Consider the following 18,926-nt stretch of genomic DNA (forward strand, 5'->3'; position numbering starts at 1 on the left):
TAAACTCAAATCATGGTTTATTGAATTCACATGGCAATCGCAAACTGTAAATACATAATTATTTGTCTTTCAAAGTGGAGTACCCCACCAGTAGTCCTTCTAGTGTTGTCTCTTGAAGACAACATTGAGGGCTCTGTGCCGATGGAAGAGGTTTGAAATGGGTGGTGCTACCATAAAGTATAAATAACCGTGTTATAAACATGTTATGGAACTGTGTTATAATGGTCATATCAAGTTGTAAATCGGTGGTTCTCCCATAAAGTAGAAGGGCTGCTAAAAATGTGTTATAAACCATGGAGCTTTGAGGTAATGAACCAACACTCAACTAATACTCAGTGCTAATTCTGCAATGTTGAGAGAACAGTGCTTTTAGGGTTAGGGTATTCTTATTCGTATTATGAGGTGAACAAAGGAGGGCGGCTGCTTCTGTCTCTGAAAGAATGATATGCTGTATTTATCTCGGTTTATCTCCTAAACAGAGCATCATTTGAGGTCTGTTGCCAAGATTTGAAGGTATAAATAATTAGCAGTTGAATAATTGAGCTGAAGAGAGAAGAATGTTGTTTGAGACTGTATTTTCCTGTCCAAGTGTCCTTTGCATGGCAGTACAGCCTGGAGTCTGTGTTCTGCAGAGTTGGAGCCGGATCCACCTGTTTCTGCTGTCTGGAGCCCAAGAGTCATGAATCTGCCCTTTTTAGGATCACTCCTGTAGGAGAGAAACAGAAAACATGGCCATGTTCAAATGGGACTTTAAAAACAGGTCATTTAGCCCACTGGGCAGTTCAATAGGCCTATGTCACAGGGGGCATAGATTAGAGTGTGCACATAAGGAAAGAATTGTGTCAGATGTTAAATGTTTTGAAGTCCTAAGAATTGACTCCCCACAAATACTTTAACATTCTCATGTGGTTAACTGATGTGTTTCTTCTGGTCCATGTTTGAATACTTTCCAAAATGCATCCCTCCGTCCTCCTTCCCTTCCTTGACGTAAGTATTGACGGTAAGTATGTAAGCAATGGTTCTAATGCATAGCGTCTACCTATCCAGTCATGTCAGATCAGGGATTACTGTAGTTAAGAAATAATATCTATATTTTTTTTAATTAGTCCACTCCCACTGGACACACCACGTACTTTCAAAGTCGAAGTAAAAAGGTCTATGTGTAGCTGGTGTAGGGAGTCAGGCGCAGGGCAGCAGATATGAGTAATCAACGTACTTTTACTCAATGTCCAATGTACAAAGTAACATCACGAGCACACCATAACAGACCGAAAATACAAATAAACAATCACTCACAAATACAACATGGGGAACAGGGTTAAATAATAAACAAGTAATTAGTTGAGTGAAGCCAGGTGTGAAAAGACAAATGGAAAATGAAAAGTGGATCGGCGATGGCTAGAAAGCAGGTGACGTCGACCGCCGAACGAACAAAGAGAGGCACCGACTTCGGCAGAAGTCGTGACAGTCATTGATTGGGTAATATTTGGTTGAGATGTTGATTAATTGCAGCCTATATTCACCCACTCAAAAAGACAGCCGAAAGTTAGTTGAATTTCCAACATGTTATCATTATGCTTTCAACCATCTAAAAGCACAACCAAATTCCAATGGAAAAACAATGTCTGATTTTTGGTTAAATTGTCAACCAAATGTCTATCACTGTGATTTCAACCATTTAAAACCAGAGAAAAGCTAAAATAGGAGTACAATGTCATATTTTTATTATTTTTACAACAGATTAATGTGTTATCACTGTGATTCATCTAATAGCAAAGCCAGACTACCTGTTTGCAGTTGAGATTACAGCAAGTGATCGATGTCGTTCAAAATTCTGTACAGATTATTACAGCAATTGTGAAGATCTCCACAGACCTATGACAACCTATGCATGCAATCTTGGAAATGCACACTTCATGTGATTACATAATAAGAAATGTATAGTTACAGTAACCTCAAAATGTGGACAGTAGTTAAGATGGCGCCGAAGAGGATGGCTGAGGTTATACATGCCCGTAACCAATTGTGCTATTTTGTTTGTTTTTTTGCGTTGTTTGTAACTTATTTTTGTACTTATTTTGTACATATGTCACGTTCTGACCTTTATTTCCTTTGTTTTGTATTTATTTAGTATGGTCAGGGTGTGAGTTGGGTGGGCAGTCTGTTTGTTTTTCTATGTTTTGGGGTATTTCTGTGTTTCGGCCTAGTATGGTTCTCAGAGGCAGGTGTCATTAGTTGTCTCTGATTGAGAATCATACTTAGGTAGCCTGGGTTTCACTGTGTGTTTGTGGGTGATTGTTCCTGTCTCTGTGTTTTGCACCAGACAGGGCTGTTTTTGGTTTTCCACGTTTGTTGTTTTGTAGTGTTCGTGTTTATCCTTTTTTCATTAAACATGAATCAATATAATCACGCTGCTTTTTGGTCCGCCTCTACTTCACCACAAGAAGACCGTTACAACATAATGTTGCTGCTACCATTAGTTATGACTGAAAATAACTTCTGGACATCAGAAGTGGGATTACTCACCACGAACTGGAAGAAGCTTTTTCCTTTAACGAGTCCGACGAGGAAGATATACTGCTCTCCTGGGAACAGGCCCAGATTCCTGTCATTTGCGTGAAGAAAAGACGGAGGAAAAGAGGATGCAGATCGGGCTGCCTTTCGAGAATCCGTAGGCGAGCGACTAAACTCCCAATGCCATCAATTCTACTTGCTAACATGCAATCGTTGGAAAATAAAATTGATGACCTACGATTAAGATTATCCTACCAACATGACATTAAGAACTGTAATATTTTATGTTTCACAGAGTTGTGGCTGAACGACAACACGGATAATATAGAGCTGGGGGGATTTTCAATGCACTGGCAGAACAGAGACGCTACATCTGGTAAGACAAGGGGTGGGGGTGTGTGTGTCTTTTTGTCATTAACAGCTGGTGCGCGATGTCTAATATTGAAGAATTCTCAAGGTATTTCTCCCCTGAAGTAGAGTACATTATGATAAGCTGTAGACCACACTATCTACCAACAGAGTTCTCATCTATATTATTCTTAGCCTTCTATTTACCACCACAGACCGACCGATGCAGGCACTAAGACCGCACTCAACCAATTCTATAAAGCCATTAGCAAACAAGAAAACGCTCACCCAGAAGTGGCGCTCCTCGTGGCCAGGGACTTTAATGCAGGTGTCATGACATTGCCCTCTTTGGGTACAGCGAGCACCATCCTCCGATCTCTGCTTCTACAACCAGACTGCTGTGGTTAGAGAGAGGTCCTAAATTCCTGAGGAGAAGACCCCGCCTCATGGCCACATAGTATAAGAGACAGAGTGAATTTTCATAGAGAACAAAGGAATTTCTTCCACATCACAGAACTTGAGGTTCGAACAAATTTCATGTTCCGGAGAAGGTAATAAAGATCGGTCCGTTTGTTACAACTTGGGGGAGCTCATGGGAGACGGTGTGGCCACATTACCATAACGCTGTTTATATAATAGCCTCAGATATGAGGTTTACATCTAATTGTTGTATAAGAAGAATGAGTGAGTATGATACTGTTTGTAAAATTTCAGAATAAGAACAAGTCTGATATTAATTACTAGTCTGCTGCTAGGAATTCGGTATGAGAGAGAGACAGACAGACAGACAGACAGACCAGTGACTTGCTCAATATGGATGTGGATGCTACGCTACAGGATTGTTTTTCTAGCACAGACTGGAATATGTTCCGGGATTCATCCAATGGCATTGAGGAGCATACACTTCAGTCATCGGCTTCGTCCCCACAGTGACCGTATGTACATATCCCAAACAGAGTTATGAATTACAGGCAAAATCCGCATCGAGCTAAAGGCTAGAGCTGCCTCTTTCAAGTAGCGGGACACTAATCCGGACACCTATAAGAAATCCCGCTATGCCCTCAGACGAACCATCAAACAGGCAAAGCGTCAATACAGGACTAAGATTGAATCCTACTTGAATCCTACTCTGATGCTCGTCGGATGTGGCAGGGCTTGAAAACTATTACGGACTACGAAGGGAAACCCAGACGCTAGTTGCCCAGTGACACGAGCCTACCAGATAAGCTAAATTCCTTCTATGCTATACCCCCTGTATATAGCAAATCAAATGTATTAGTCACATACACATGGTTAGCAGATGTTAATGTGAGTGTAGCGAAATGCTTGTGCTTCTAGTTCTGACAATGCAGTAATAACCAACAAGTAATCTAACAATTCCAAAACTACTACCATATACACACAAGTGTAAAGGGATAAAGAATATGTACATAAAGATATGAATGAGTGATGGTACAGAACGGCATAGGCAAGATGGAGTAGATGGTATAGAGTACAGTATATACATATGAGATGAGTAATGTAGGGTATGTAAACAAAGTGGCATAGTTTAAAGTGGCTAGTGATACATATATTACATAAAGATGCAGTAGATGATAGAGTACAGTATATACATATACATATGAGATGAGTAATGTAGGGTATGTAAACATTATATTAAGTAGCATTGTTTAAAGTGGCTAGTGATATATTTTTACATCAATTTCCATCAATTTTCATTATTAAAGTGGCTGGAGTTGAGTCTGTGTTTTGGCAGCAGCCACTCAATGTTAGTGGTGGCTGTTTAACAGTCTGATAGAAGCTGTTTTTCAGTCTCTCGGTCCCTGCTTTGATGCACCTGTACTGACCTCGCCTTCTGGATGATAGATCCTTGATGATCTTTATGGCCTTCCTGTGACATTGGGTGGTGTAGGTGTCCTGGAGGGCAGGTAGTTTGCCCCCGGTGATGCGTTGTGCAGATCTCACTACCCTCTGGAGAGCCTTACGGTTGTGGGCGGAGCAGTTGCCGTACCAGGCGGTGATACAGCCCGACAGGATGCTCTCGATTGTGCATCTGTAGAAGTTTGTGAGTGCTTTTGGTGACAAGCCGAATTTCTTCTGCCTCCTGCGCCTTCTTCACCACGCTGTATGTGTGGGTGGACCAATTCAGTTTGTCCGTGATGTGTACGCCGGGGAACTTAAAACTTACTACCCCTTACTAGCCTCGTTATTGTTATGTTATTGTGTTACTTTTTATTATTATTTTTATTATTGCTTTAGTTTATTTGGTAAATATTTTCTGAACTCTTCTTGAAGTGCACTGTTGGTTAAAAACTTCTTAGTGATCCCTTCCCGCTCAGATCCCGATAACGGGATTGATTTGACAACATCCAGTGAAATTGCAGTGCGCCAAATTCTAAAACAGAAATACTCATCATATAAATTCAGAAGACATACATGTATAATACATCCAAATAAAGCTTAACTTCTTATTAACCGTGCCTCAGTGTCGGATTTCAAAAAGGCTTTACGGCGAATGCAGACCATGTGATTATCTGAGGACAGCACCCCGCATACAAACACATGAAAGTCATATTTCAACCAGCCATGTGCGACACAAAACTCAGAAATAACGATATAATTCATGCCTTACCTTTGAAGATCTTCTTCTGTTGGCACTCCAAAATGTCCCAGAAACATCACAAATGGTCCTTTTGTTCGATAAATTCCTTCTTTATACCCCCAAAATGTCAATTTATTTGGTGCGTTTGATTCAGAAAATACACCGGTTCCAACTCGCCCAACATGACTACAAAGTATCTAATAAGTTACATGTAAACTTGGTCCAAACATTTCAAACAAAGTTCCTAATCCAAATTTAGGTATCGTAAAACGTAAATAAATTATCAAATTTAAGACGAGATAAACTGTGTTCAATACCGGACGAAAACAAAGTGAAGCGCGTTCCAGGTCGCACGCACCAAAAGACTAGAGTCCACCTGGAGTGACACATGGAAAGAACAGGGCTACTTCTTCATCAACCAATTTCTAAAGACTGTTGACATCTCATGGAAGCCATAGGAACTGCAACCAGATTCCTATTAAAATGGGCTTACCATAGAAAACTAATGGAAAACAGATTGACCTCAAAAAAGAATTCCCTGGATGGATTGTGCTCGGGGTTTCGCCTGCCAAATCAGTTATGTTATACTCACAGACATTATTCAAACAGTTTTAGAAAGTGTTCGATCCAAATTCACTAATAATATGCATATCCTAGCTTCTGGGCCTAAGACCCAAAGGGGTGTAGTAGATGGCCAATATACCACGGCTAAGGGCTGTTCTTAGGCACCACGCAACAATAGTTGATTACTTTTTTCCAATCCAATGTATTTTCCACGTACATTCCACGTCATAATACGTTGACAAATGATGTTTAAACAACATTGATTCAACCAGTTTGTGCCCAGTGAACTGTTAATACAGTCCCAAAATGTTTAGCATGTCAGTTTTCAAGATAAATTACTTTCAAAAAGCAAAGTATAGCACTACCACATGCGTAATGTATCATCATGATGATGTGGCAGTGCTACACGCATCTTAAAAGTGCTACAGCTTGAAAGCTTCACTGCTGACATGCAAACATTTTTGGGACGATTTCAACAGTGGACTAATGAGTGGATTATTCCTTTAAGGAAGGGAGGAAAGGAGAAGGGATTTGTTTGAAGTATTCCAACAGAAACCAGAGGACCCACACCAGTCAACACAAACCTCAGATTGATTGCAGTAAGTCAGTGATGCACTAGCACCTCATCTGAATGTTTCTGTGTGGCCAAGAAGACGTCAATTATATGCTACAGCACAATATATTTTGGTCTTTCACTCACTTTAACCAACTTTTACAGTTTAAGGTGATCAAAATGGTGCACACAAACACGCATGCATGTGCACGCGCGTACACACGCACACACACACACAAACACACACACAATGTGCTTACCTTGGATACTTATTTTTCTGACGAGAACTCGTCTAAAGGTTCCTGAAAGACAGACTCAGACTTAGAAGGATCCATTTGTATCTGACTAGTTCCTGTGTCCCTTGTTTTAAACCTAAAACTCTCAAGAGAAACCAAACAAAGCATGTAAGATGTACACTGCTCAAAAAAATAAACACACTAACACTAAAATAACACATCCTAGATCTGAATGAATGAAATATTCTTATTAAATACTTTTTTCTTTACATAGTTGAATTTGCTGACAACAAAATCACACAAAAATTATCAATGGAAATCAAATGTATCAACCCATGGGGTCTGGATTTGGAGTCACACTCAAAATTCAAGTGGAAAACCACACTACAGGCTGATCCAACTTTGATGTAATGTCCTTAAAACAAGTCACAATGAGGCTCAGTAGTGTGTGTGGCCTCCACGTGCCTGTATGACCTCCCTTTAACGCCTGGGCATGCTACTGATGAGGTGGTGGATGGTCTCCTGAGGGATCTCCTCCCAGACCTGGACTAAAGCATCCGCCAACTCCTGGACAGTCTGTGGTGCAATGTGGCGTTGGTGGATGGAGCGAGACATGATGTCCCAGATGTGCTCAATTGGATTCAGGTCTGGGGAACGGGCGGGCCAGTCAATGCCTTCCTCTTGCAGGAACTGCTGACACACTCCAGCCACATGAGGTCTAGCATTGTCTTGCATTAGGAGGAACCCAGGGCCAACCACACCAGCATATGGTCTCACAAGGGGTCTGAGGATCTCATCTCGGTACCTAATGGCAGTCGGGCTACCTCTGGCGAGCACATGGAGGGCTGTGCGGCCCCCCAAAGAAATGCCACCCCACACCATGACTGACCCACCGCCAAACCGGTCATGCTGGAGGATGTTGCAGGCAGCAGAACGTTCTCCACGGCGTCTCCAGACTCTGTCACGTGTGAACCTGCTTTCATCTGTGAAGAGCACAGGGCGCCAGTGGCGAATTTGCCAATCTTGGTGTTCTCTGGCAAATGCCAAACTGGGGGCTGTAAGCCAAACTGGGGGCTGTAAGCACAACCCCCACCTGTGGACGTCTGGCCCTCATACCACCCTCATGGAGTCTTTCTGACCGTTTGAGCAGACACATGCACATTTGTGGCCTGCTGGAGGTCATTTTCCAGGGCTCTGGCAGTGCTCCTCCTGCTCCTCATTGCACAAAGGCGGAAGTAGCGGTCCTGCTGCTGGGTTGTTGCCCTCCTACGGCCTCCTTCACGTCTCCTGATATACTGGCGTGTCTCCTGGTAGCGCCTCCATGCTCTGGACACTACGCTGACAGGCACAGCAAACCTTCTTGCCACAGCTCGCATTGATGTGCCATCCTGGATGAGCTGCACTACCTGAGCCACTTGTGTGGGTTGTAGACTCCGTCTCATGCTACCACTGGAGTGAAAGCACCGCCAGCATTCAAAAGTGACCAAAACATCAGCCAGGAAGCATAGGAACTGAGAAGTAGTCTGTGGTTATCACCTGCAGAACCACTCCTTTATTGGGGGTGTCTTGCTAATTGCCTATAACTTCCACCTGTTGTCTATTCCATTTGCACAACAGCATGTGACATTTATTGTCAATCAGTGTTGCTTCCTAAGTGATTTCACAGAAGTGTGATTGACTTGGAGTTACATTGTGTTGTTTAAGTGTTCCCTTTATTTTTTTGAGCAGTGTATTTAAAAAATATTTACTTCATGTGAGGGTTGAATATAAGTGAATTACATCCAGATTAAGGTAAATAATATTCCATTTTAAACAGGTTTTTTGTAAGCTTTTTTTAACCAGAGAAGTCACATTGAGATTTAAGTCTCTTTTTCAAGTAAACCCTGGCCAAGAAAGCAGCATACATATACAGTAGTTACAGATATATTAGGCAAAACACAACATAAAATATAACAATGAATGGAAATTAAAACAGTGAAAATATCATGAAATAACCTAAAATCCCACAAAAACCCTCAATTGATCAGGGTTAGAACACAGCATGCACCAGCAACCTTGCCCCAAGACAAAGCACACTTTACTTTTCACTACATGCACTCACTTTATGTTGTAGGATTATATTGGCTGAGACTTGTGGTCCTGCATAGACGTCGGGGATGTAATAGATGAACGTGTTTATACCCAGCCTCAGGTTGTCGCACTGCAAATAAAAAACCAACGGTCTTCCCGTCTCATTTAGCCTCTTTAAAGAGAATAGCTGAGTAGGAGTAGTAGCAAGAGAGGAGGACAGCAGGTTAAGATCTGCCCTCCGTTTTCTCTACTTCTGTCAGAACAGAACATCATCTGTCTGTGTTGCCTGGTAACCATCTGAAGGGATATCTATCTAGGGACAGCTTTTTTAGACTTTAACTACAGAATGACAGTAGGACTTTGAATCTGTCCACGCATGCTGTTACTTAAAACTGGGATGGAAATAAACACGTTGTTTGAATAGTCCCCAATAGATGCTTTATAGATGTTCACTTGTCAACAAACTATTCAAGTAACTATCCACTCATCCTAACTCCAACCTTAGATTAATTTCCATATCCCAACTCAACCCTAACCCTGAACGCCAATGCTCCGTAGGCTCCGTACGAAGGGTGTGACGCAATTACAGGGCCTCTGGAGGCTTGTGGAGGCCAAATCGAGCTCCGCAAGGTATCGCTGTATCGATCGATGTAGCTCAGTATTGACATGAATGGTTGACGGTAGATGGGGCGAGAGGTCCTGTATGAACACAAACTCATTTCGTTGACAACCTTCTTCACAACAGCTCTACTCTTCTCCGCAAAGCACAATAAGTATGAATGCCCTGACTTCTGCAGACACTGTATCACCGTAACTGCTGTACAACCAAACCGAATTGGGATTGGTCATACAGCGCCTTTAACCCCATGTCCACATCCAAGCTGTGGCATATTAAACAGTGTTGCAGTTGACAGGGAGATTCTCAAATGCTCCTCTTCTACCACGGAATAGTTTTGAAATCCGCCGCACCCACTTTGAATCAGCAGTTTTTTTCTCAGGGGGAAAAAGGATGCCCACATTTAAAAACGATACGCTACTTATCGTTTATCTATAGAATGTCTAGCACAACTCATTACATACACATTGGTCGTTCTCGAATTGCGGTGGCATTTTGGCATGGGAAAAATTAACTTAATTTTTTTGTTTTGTATTTATTTAAATCTTCCCATTCTAAATCAACTAATATGGCAACTAAATTACTTTAAATATGCTTTACCATTATGATACAATTGTGCCACCAGTAGTAAAAGTAACACCAATGCATAGCCGCGGAAGTAGGGGTGCCGAGGGTGCTGCAGCACACCCTGATAAATCTGAATTGTTTTGTTTTTGTTTTCACAAAATTAGTGCACAAGGCCTTTATTACTCCTGTATGAGCAGAAAAAAATAGTTGTCAGCAGCGCGGGAAGCCATGCATCTTCCGACATCTTCCCACCACAATTCAAGAATGATTTCTTCTCTTTAATTGTTATTTGCCTGATGACACGCTAGTGGAGAAGGAGAGCCTAATTTTATACACGTGCATTTGTTTCCATGTTTTCTCTCCAATGAGGAAAGGATGCAGGTAATCGAGCCAATCCAATTGAGATTCTCCCATAGTTTGCTGATAGTTTGAGCATGCAGAGATCATCTCTTAGGGACAATGCAAATAAAGTGGGACCTAGTAGCCTTCCCCAAAGAAGGAGACAATTACACCATGTATTTCTTAGAGAAAACACATGAACTGCTGGGTAAATTACTATGTGTATTGTTGAGGGTCTGTCTGCCTAGTTTTCTGTACAACTTAGCATTTATAGAATGCCTCTATGCTCCCATTTTTTTGTTTAAACTGAATGACTGAGGATCAACGCTACAAAAAAGTTAGAAACTCAAACTCACCTGCTCTACTGTTTCTGTGACCTTGAATTTCATGTTGTTGTAGAACTCCCTCTTTGGTAGTAGATACAGAAGGATCAGATCGCATACTACAGTCGCCTTCGGAAACACAACACGATTATTAGCATCATAAACATAAAGAAATAATATACACTGACCAGGTGAATCCAGGTGAAAGCTACAGTGCCTTGCGAAAGTATTCGGCCCCCTTGAACTTTGCGACCTTTTGCCACATTTCAGGCTTCAAACATAAAGATATAAAACTGTATTTTTTTGTGAGGAATCAACAACAAGTGGGACACAATCATGAAGTGGAACGACATTTATTGGATATTTCAAACTTTTTTAACAAATCAAAAACTGAAAAATTGGAAGTGCAAAATTATTCAGCCCCCTTTACTTTCAGTGCAGCAAACTCTCTCCAGAAGTTCAGTGAGGATCTCTGAATGATCCAATGTTGACCTAAATGACTAATGATGATAAATACAATCCACCTGTGTGTAATCAAGTCTCCGTATAAATGCACCTGCACTGTGATAGTCTCAGAGGTCCGTTAAAAGCGCAGAGAGCATCATGAAGAACAAGGAACACACCAGGCAGGTCCGAGATACTGTTATGAAGAAGTTTAAAGCCGGATTTGGATACAAAAAGATTTCCCAAGCTTTAAACATCCCAAGGAGCACTGTGCAAGCGATAATATTGAAATGGAAGGAGTATCAGACCACTGCAAATCTACCAAGACCTGGCCGTCCCTCTAAACTTTCAGCTCATACAAGGAGAAGACTGATCAGAGATGCAGCCAAGAGGCCCATGATCACTCTGGATGAACTGCAGAGATCTACAGCTGAGGTGGGAGACTCTGTCCATAGGACAACAATCAGTCGTATAGAAGAAGAAAAGCCATTTCTTAAAGATATCCATAAAAAGTGTCATTTAAAGTTTGCCACAAGCCACCTGGGAGACACACCAAACATGTGGAAGAAGGTGCTCTGGTCAGATGAAACCAAAATTGAACTTTTTGGCAACAATGCAAAACGTTATGTTTGGCGTAAAAGCAACACAGCTGAACACACCATCCCCACTGTCAAACATGGCAGCATCATGGTTTGGGCCTGCTTTTCTTCAGCAGGGACAGGGAAGATGGTTAAAATTGATGGGAAGATGGATGGAGCCAAATACAGGACCATTCTGTAAGAAAACCTGATGGAGTCTGCAAAAGACCTGAGACTGGGACGGAGATTTGTCTTCCAACAAGACAATGATCCAAAACATAAAGCAAAATCTACAATGGAATGGTTCAAAATAAACATATCCAGGTGTTAGAATGGCCAAGTCAAAGTCCAGACCTGAATCCAATCGAGAATCTGTGGAAAGAACTGAAATCTGCTGTTCACAAATGCTCTCCATCCAACCTCACTGAGCTCGAGCTGTTTTGCAAGGAGGAATGGGAAAAAAATTCAGTCTCTTGATGTGCAAAACTGATAGAGACACACCCCAAGCGACTTACAGCTGTAATCGCAGCAAAAGGTGGCGCTACAAAGTATTAACTTAAGGGGGCTGAATAATTTTGCACGCCCAATTTTTCAGTTTTTGATTTGTTAAAAAAGTTTGAAATATCCAATAAATGTTGTTCCACTTGATGATTGTGTCCCACTTGTTGGTGATTCTTCACAAAAAAATACAGTTTTATATCTTTATGTTTGAAGCCTGAAATGTGGCAAAAGGTCGCAAAGTTCAAGGGGGCCGAATACTTTCGCAAGGCACTGTATGATCCCTTATTGATGTCACCTGTTAAATCCACTTCAATCAGTGTAGATGAGGGGGAGGAGACAGGTTAAAGAATCCTTTTCAAGCCTTGAGACAATTGAGACATGGATTGTGTATGTGTGCCGTTCAGAGGGCGAATGGGCAAGACAAATTGAGGCTGTTCTGAGGGCAAAAGGGGATACAACTCAATAATAGGAAGGCGTTCCAAATCTTTTGTACACTCAGTGGACATTTAACTATGTGTTCATAACTACCGCTGTCACACGACTGAATAGTTAAAGCTGTTTGTTTAGTCTACACTATGCAAGCTGCTTAAGAGATACTGTAGCCTACTTGAGATGCTGTATGCTTTGAAATACCAGATAGGATGTGTAGTATTGCAAGACTCACCACTCCAAAGATTCCAACGCCAGACCCTATAGCTGTTAGTGTTGGGATGATATCAAATTTTCTGGCCTGGGAAATAACAATACGATTAACAATCTTCATCGTTTTCATCTACCGTTGCAAGGGAGGAATTCAGAAACACTGGCTGGACCTTTACAAGGATCGCAACCATGAACTTCATGAACTTACCACTGAACGAACAATGATGTCAAATCGAATCCCAAACACTTTCAGAAGTGTTCTTTTTTCCTGTTTGTCCTCCATATAATGCTTTGCATACCTAAAGCACAAAATGTAAACATTTGAGCAGCCTCTAGGCTAGTGCTTTAATCAGATCTGTATTTCTCGCTCTTCTGCCTTTTACATTACCTAAGCCATGCAACTAAGAGTACTCTGTATAATGAATACAGTCGTATACAGTCGTATAGAGCATACTCTTCTTAGTCACATGGCTAACAAGACCCCTTTCTAAGTGTTTTTCTTTCACTTATTCAAAATTCAGAACAGGCTTTTTGATTTACAATAAGAAAGGGGCCCTTAACAGAAAGGTCAATAAATACTTCACTGTTGTTGCAGATGGGTTTTTTTTTCTGATTTATTGAGCTAGGACTGTGAAGATGAGACAGGAAATGCAGGCAAGATTGCGAGTCAGAAAGGCAGTGAGTCAGATTCAAACCCACACCGAATATGGGATAAAGTTGTACCAGAGTCTGCAGCACTAACCGCAAGACCACACAGGACACACATGGCAGATGTTTTATTTACCGGAAGTTGTATCCAACAGACGCTCTAGCCATGTCTATCTCATTGGGATTTCCATAGAGACCGTGGAAGGTGTAGACCGGTTTACACTGGTCATAGTCCAGGTTACAGGTCCAGTCAATGACGATACCAATCGCCCCGCCCTGTCACATGACAATCAGTACAATACATCCAGTCAGTGAGGGTACAACTAACCCCAAACAACACAATACTATGCCATCAACATTGCCAATCAATGAAGGTACCAATAACACCTAAGTGAAAAAGTAGTCTCCAGACACTTAAATCAGAAGCAATTTCTGTTTTTTTTACTCATCTTTCCCTCGGTAATGACCTTCGTCAGAGCATACTCTCGTTACCAATAACACCACCATCGATCAATGACTCAACAATAAACACCAACACTATGATCACCAACACCGAACACACAGCCAACCCATGGATTGACAGGTGCTTGTAAACCTGCTTCACTCATAAATAGTATATTATTATTGCTCACCACTTTGGCTATGGTGGCGAAGTTGAAGCCAGACAGCTGTACCAAGTCACCCAGTCTGAAAATGGGACACAGTGGGGACGTTGTCGGGTCATACACACAACTCTTGATGTACTGATTGTCGATACCTTCTACAAGGTTACTCCTGGGAAGGGAATGGGAAGAGATCATTGTTAAAAAAGATGACAAGTTTATATCTTACTGTACTGGTTATTTAACTACATAGATATTTGAATCAATATCACATTTGGGATACTACTTGCCTAAACATGAATGGATCTGGTAATTATATCACTCCTACCACTACTTATGGATTAGCTGTCACATGCCATCGCAATCCTTATTTAATGCATTACATACACAATACAGTGAATTTGGAAAGTATTACGGCCCCTTGACTTTTTCCACATTTTGTTATGTTACAGCCTTATTCTAAAATTGATCAAATTTGATTAAAAGCATCTCTGCACAGCTATTTTCAGGTCTCTCCCAGAGATCATGTTCAAATCCGGGCTCTGGCTGGGCCACTCAAGGACATTCAGAGACTTGAACCGGAGCCATTCCTGCATTGTCTTGGCTGTGTGCTTAGGGTTGTTGTCTTGTTGGAAGGTGAACCTTTTCCCCAGTCTGAGGTTCTGAGGTTTTCATCAAGGATCTCTATGTACTTTGCTCCGTTCCTCTTTACCTTGATCTTGACTAGTCTCCCAGTCCCTTCCTCTGAAAAACATCCCCACAGCATGATGCTGCCGCCACCATGCTTCACTGTAGGGATGGTGCCATGTTTCCTCCAGAAGTGACGCTTGGCATTCAGGCCAAAAAGTTAAATCTTGGTTTCATCAGACCAGAGAATCTTGTTTCTTATGGTCTGAAAGTCGTTTATGTGCCTTTTGGCAAACTCCAAGCGGGCTGTCATGTACCTTTTACTGAGGAGTAGCTTTCGTCTGGCCACTCTACCATAAAGGCCTGATTGGTGGAGTGCTGCATAGATGATTGTCCTTCTGGAAGGTTCTCCCATCTCCACAGAGGATCTCTGGAGCTCTGGCAGAGTGACCATCGCGTTCTTGGTCACCTCCCTGACCAAGGCTCTTCTCCTCCGATTGCTCAGTTTAGTTGGGTGGCCAGCTTTAGGAAGAGTCTTGGTGGTTCTTCCATTTAAGAATCGTGGAGGCCACTGTGTTCTTGGGGACCTTCAATGCTGCAGAAATGTTTTGGTGCACTTCCCCAGATCTGTGCCCGACACAATCCTGTCTCGGAGCTCTACGGACAATTCCTTCGACCTCATGGCTTGGTTTTTGCTCTGACGTGCACTATCAACTGTTGGACCTTATATAGACAGGTGTGTGCCTTTCCACATGTCCAATCAATTTAATTTACCACAGGTGGTAAATTTACCATCAAGTTCTAGAAACATCTGGATGATCAATGGAAACAGGATGCAGCTGAGCTCAATTTCGAGTCTCATAGGAAAGAGTCTGAATACTTATGTCAGGTGTTTTTATTTTTTTATTTTTAGTAAATGTGCAAACGTTTCTTAAAAACCTGTTTTCTCTTTGTCATTATGGGGTATTGTGTGTAGATTGCTGGGGGAGAAAATCATTAATTTTAGAATAAGGCTGTAACGTAACAAAATGTGGAAAAAGTGAAGGGGTCTGAATACTTTCCGAAGGCACTGTATATGTGTGATGTAATACATTTATACAATGGGTGGCTCTAATCCTTGACACTGATTTGTTAAAACGCATTCCAGGCAGTGTCTATTCCACAAGTTACCACTGGCTAAAGCTATGACTTTGAAATGCCTGTTCCGTTTCACTGTGAAATCCACTGTCTCATCAGCCCAGTCAGACAATTTATAAAGTTGATATCCACTGTTAGAAGCATCTAGACATTATCCATCTAGACATTCCATTTCTTTTAGACTAACAATTGGTTTTCAATAGCAGAGATTTGTATAAACCTTACTGTCTGTCTCTCTGACATTTGCAACATTGTTTCAGTATTGAAATTCGATCTCCAGCTTTCCCATAGTAATGGGAAAATGTAAGGGTGGGAGTTGGGATGAGACAGACAGACAGGCAACTTTTCTCAGCCTGTCGAAATTATAAACTAGCATAATTTTTATGGATATATACAAAGAAATGTCAATAGAAAACAGGTAAAACAAAACAAAGTGCAGCTAGTTTGCAGTCTTTCCAGCTTCCGTTTTAAGTGATTCTGCTAGCTGTGTTGTTGGCTAGCTCCTCCGAACAAGTGTCCTGACAAGAGAACACATTTTCTATGCCAGGTGAAATCGCGTATCATTAGCTCATTGTTATGGATGTATCAAAATGCTGTAAATTGTCACTAGAAAACAGCTTAAACAAATGCAAATGCAGCTATTTTGTTGTTATTCTGACTGCACTGTTAGACGTGACCGTAAGTTAGCCGTACTTGGATAACTAGCACGCAAGGGATAACAACATTGCCAGTATGGTAATAGAACGACTGGGTCGAGTCCATAGATGCAGAACAAAGACTTAACGACTGGGTCATGACTCTGGCAACCGAACCGATAGAACGAACAACAAGCCGGCTTGGGTAGCAAACCTAGATTTGTGTCGGGACTATCAAATAGTATGAATAAATTCATCAAAATAACATTTTTAAGGCAGCGCACAATTGGCCCAGCGTTTGGCCGGCCTGGATTTCCTTGTCCCATCGCGCTCTAGCGACTCCTTGTGGTGGGTCACCTCTCCCGCCTGCAAGCTGACTTCGGTTGCCAGCTGGATGGTGTTTCCTCCGACACATTGGTTCGGCTGGCTTAAGCGAGCTGTGTATCATCAGTTCGGCTTGGCAGGGTCATGTTTCGAGGACCCATAGCTCTCAACCTTCACCTCTCCCGATTCCATAGGTGAGTTGCAGCAATGGGACAAGACTGTAACTACCAATTGGATATCACAAAAAAGGGGTAAAAAATTATGTATATGTAAATCATTATATGAATAATGTACTTTTTTATTGTACTTTTACCCACTCGTTGTATAAATGTATTACATCACACATATACAGCCTTCGGAAAGTATTCAGACCCCTTGACTTTTTCCACATTTTATTATGTTGTTGCCTTATTCTAAAAGGATTAAATATACATTTTTTTTCTCAGCAATCTACACACAATAGTCCATTATAACAAAGCGAAACGTTTTTTGAAAATGTTTGCACATTTATTAAAAATAAAAAACATAAATACCTCATGTGCAAGTGTTCAGACCCTTTGCTATGAGACTAGAAATTGAGATCAGTTGCATCCTGTTTCCATAACTTCATGGGAGTACAATATACTGTACTCTATTGTACTTTATTGTACTATTCTCTACTGTGCCAACTCACTGTATTGTACTATTCAAACTTGTGAAATATACATCTATGATAGGTTCAGACTTAGTCCAGTCCGGTTCATCTGTGGACATTAACATCAAGGCCAGGGTGGACTGACCAAATTTCAACTACTTTTCAATGTCCGTGGACGTCTGGTGTCGTTTGGTGCTCAGTGGTTGAGGATGTTGTATATAGTAACTGGAAAGAGGGGGGGGTTCATGGGTAGGTGTCAGTAAGAGCTGGGAGAGGTGACATTAACTTGAAAGTGAGTGAGAAAGACAGAAAGGGAGAGGTTGTCCAGAATCAGACGGTTTTAAAAGTTAATTTGTGGAATTTATTTTTTCCTTAATGCGTTTGAGCCAATCAGTTGTGTTGTGACAAGGTAGGGGTGGTATACAGAAGATAGCCCTATTTGACCAAGTCCATATTATGTCAAGAACAGCTCAAATAAGCAAAGAGAAATGACAGTCCATCATTATTTAAGACATGAAGGTCAGTCAATGCAGAACATTTCAAGAACTTTGAAAGTTTCTTAAAGTGCAGTCGCAAAAACCATCAATCGCTATGATGAAACTGGCTCTCATGAGGACCGCCACAGGAAAGGAAGACCCAGAGTTACCTCTGCTGCAGAGGATAACATCATTAGAGTTACCAGCCTCAGATTGCAGACCAAATAAATGTTTCACAGAGTTCAAGTAACAGACAAAGCTCAACATGAACTGTTCAGAGGAGACTCTGTGGTCGAATTGCTGCAAAGAAAACACTACTAGAGGACACCAATAATAAAAAGAGACGTGTTTGGGCCAAGAAACACGAGCAATGGACATTAGACCAGTGGAAATCTGTCCTTTGGTCTCACACGTCCTTTGGCCAAATTTGAGATTTTTGGTTCTAACCGTCGTCTTTGTGAGAGTAGGTGAGCGGATGATCTTTGCATGTGTAGATCCCAACATGAAGCATGGAGGAGGAGGTGTGATGGTGTGGGGGTGCTTTGTTGGTGATACTGTCTGTGATTTATTTAGAATTCAAGGCACACTAACCAGCATGGCTACCACAGCATACTACAGAGATATGCCATCCCATCTGGTTTGCACTTAGGGGGACTATCATTTGTTTTTCAACAGGGCAATGACCCAAAATATACCTCCAGGCTGTGTAAGGGCTATTTGACCAATAAGGGGAGTGACGGAGTGCTGCATCAGATGACCTGACCTCCACAATCACCCGACCTCAACCCAATTGAGATAGTTTGGGATGAGTTGGACCGCACAGTGAAGGAACAGCAGCCAACAAGTGCTAGGCATAGGTGGAAACTGCTTCAAGACTGTTGGAAAAGCATTCCTCATGAAGCTCGTTGATAGAGTGTGCAAAGCTGTCATCAATTCATAAGGTAGC

At 41.6% G+C, this 18,926-nt stretch overlaps 1 protein-coding gene across 4 annotated transcripts in view; it reads right to left on the bottom strand.

Moving 5' to 3' along the window:
• Positions 1-18,926, bottom strand: part of LOC110537827 (P2X purinoceptor 1) — a 55,471-nt gene continuing 36,545 nt past the window's right edge. The window contains exons 7-14 of one of the 4 annotated variants that reach the window (XM_021624244.3): positions 14,178-14,319; positions 13,682-13,821; positions 13,106-13,196; positions 12,920-12,985; positions 10,766-10,861; positions 8,919-9,017; positions 6,842-6,883; positions 1-706 (exon numbers count right to left, since the gene is read on the bottom strand). In XM_021624244.3, coding sequence (XP_021479919.2) covers positions 6,851-6,883; positions 8,919-9,017; positions 10,766-10,861; positions 12,920-12,985; positions 13,106-13,196; positions 13,682-13,821; positions 14,178-14,319 — 667 coding nt within the window. In that variant the 3' untranslated portion in view covers positions 1-706; positions 6,842-6,850. Of the gene's footprint in view, positions 707-6,841; positions 6,954-8,918; positions 9,018-10,765; positions 10,862-12,919; positions 12,986-13,105; positions 13,197-13,681; positions 13,822-14,177; positions 14,320-18,926 lie in introns of all 4 variants that reach the window. The other 3 variants (XR_002475681.3, XM_021624245.3, XM_021624246.3) reach the window with 3 other exon arrangements.

Source organism: Oncorhynchus mykiss, chromosome 12 (assembly GCF_057628025.1).
Source record: "Oncorhynchus mykiss isolate SJ-2025 chromosome 12, ASM5762802v1, whole genome shotgun sequence".
Classification (NCBI taxonomy): Eukaryota; Metazoa; Chordata; class Actinopteri; order Salmoniformes; family Salmonidae; genus Oncorhynchus; species Oncorhynchus mykiss.